The sequence below is a fragment of the Austrofundulus limnaeus genome, unplaced genomic scaffold (assembly GCF_001266775.1).
Source record: "Austrofundulus limnaeus strain Quisiro unplaced genomic scaffold, Austrofundulus_limnaeus-1.0 Scaffold100, whole genome shotgun sequence".
Classification (NCBI taxonomy): domain Eukaryota; kingdom Metazoa; phylum Chordata; class Actinopteri; order Cyprinodontiformes; family Rivulidae; genus Austrofundulus; species Austrofundulus limnaeus.
This window is the reverse complement of record NW_013952502.1, coordinates 372,893-374,267: the sequence shown is the minus strand read 5'-3', so window position 1 is coordinate 374,267 and position 1,375 is coordinate 372,893. Positions and strand designations below refer to the sequence as shown.

The 1,375-nt window shown below is 38.7% G+C and overlaps 1 protein-coding gene across 1 annotated transcript in view; it reads right to left on the bottom strand.

Annotated features, from left to right (window-relative positions):
- Positions 1-1,150, bottom strand: part of chmp4c (charged multivesicular body protein 4C) — a 6,980-nt gene extending 5,830 nt beyond the window's left edge. Inside the window, exon 1 of the mRNA XM_014013321.1 lies at positions 686-1,150. Within this exon, the coding sequence (XP_013868775.1) occupies positions 686-932 (247 nt within the window). The 5' untranslated portion in view covers positions 933-1,150. The remainder of the gene's footprint in view (positions 1-685) is intronic.
- Between the last annotated feature and the right edge of the window lie 225 nt (positions 1,151-1,375).

Genomic DNA, 1,375 nt, shown 5'->3' with positions numbered 1-1,375 from the left:
GAGTTATATTTTAAATATATTTCAGATTTCAAGTTGTTTATTAAATAATAATTGTAATATTTTTTAAATTGTAAATGTGAAACAAGCTGTTAAACGATCTAAAGTCTAAAATATACAGCTAAGGTTTAATTTTGAATGATTTAAACTTGAAGCTTTAAATATCTGAAGATGTCTACTTTATTTGGGTGCATTCCTTTTGGGTCAGAAGGGTGATGACTTGGGTAAAAGTGTTGCTAGGAAGGGAGGGGAGGAGCCTCTTCCTAATGGGAAGTGTTGTCATTGCGGGAGGAGTTGTCATCTTTAATCAGTGTTGTTGGCATTCATTGTGTCATTTAACAGCCAACAACTTCMATCTGCAAATTAACAGATTAACAGAAATTTCTCACTGTTTATCAAAGAGTCTGTATTTGTTTTTTATTCAGCTGATGCACTAACTTTGTTCATCATCTTTAGATATTGGCAACTTTGTTTTGTTTACATCACCRGTCACATGGTTTAACTGATGATCGAATAAATGCATAATACTGTATATTTGACACACAGTAACACAGTAACACGTCAAGTAAAGCAGAAACAACTCAAAACAATTAAACACCTGAGAGAGAGAGAGAGAGAGAGAGAGAGAGAGAGAGAGAGAGAGAGAGAGAGAGAGAGAGAGAGAGAGAGAGAGAGAGAGAGAGATTACCTCTCTTGTTTTTTGTTCCATGCTTCTTAGCTGTAGCTATTTCTTGTTGTATCCTGTTCTCCAGATATTCCTGCTTCTTGGTCAACATTTCCTCTGTCTCCCGGAGCCTGTTGATGGCCTCCTGGGGAGACGGATCTCCCTTCGACCGATGATGATGATGACGAAGATGATGTTTGGACTTTGAAGAGCTGGGTGAGCTCGAGCTGCTGGATGAGCTGCCTTTGAAAAGCTTCGAGATTTTACTCATTTTAGCAGCTTTCACAGCAAACCGCGAGTAATGAAAAAATAAAAAATAAAACACAGGAACTCGAGAAAGTCAGAGAAGAGCCCGCGCGCCCTACTTCACTGGCGGCCGAGTTGCAGAATTTCCAGCTCGACGGCTTTTCAGTTCAAACCAGACAGTGCAGTGAACGCACCTGTAGGCACACCTTGTGACGTCAGAGCGTCAAGTTCCAGGCCTCGCTGTTCTCCTYTCGGCCAGCCCCACTGAACAGCCTGTGGACATCAATTATGAGTCCGCATGAACCTGCAACAACAAATATTTAGTTACCAACAATGTCATGGAAATTTATGTTAAAATATTAAATAAAGTTTATAAATGTAAGTAAGTAAGTAAGTAAGTAAGTAAGTAAGTAAGTAAGTAAGTAAGTAAGTAAGTAAGTAAGTAAGTAAGTAAGTAAGTAAGTAAGT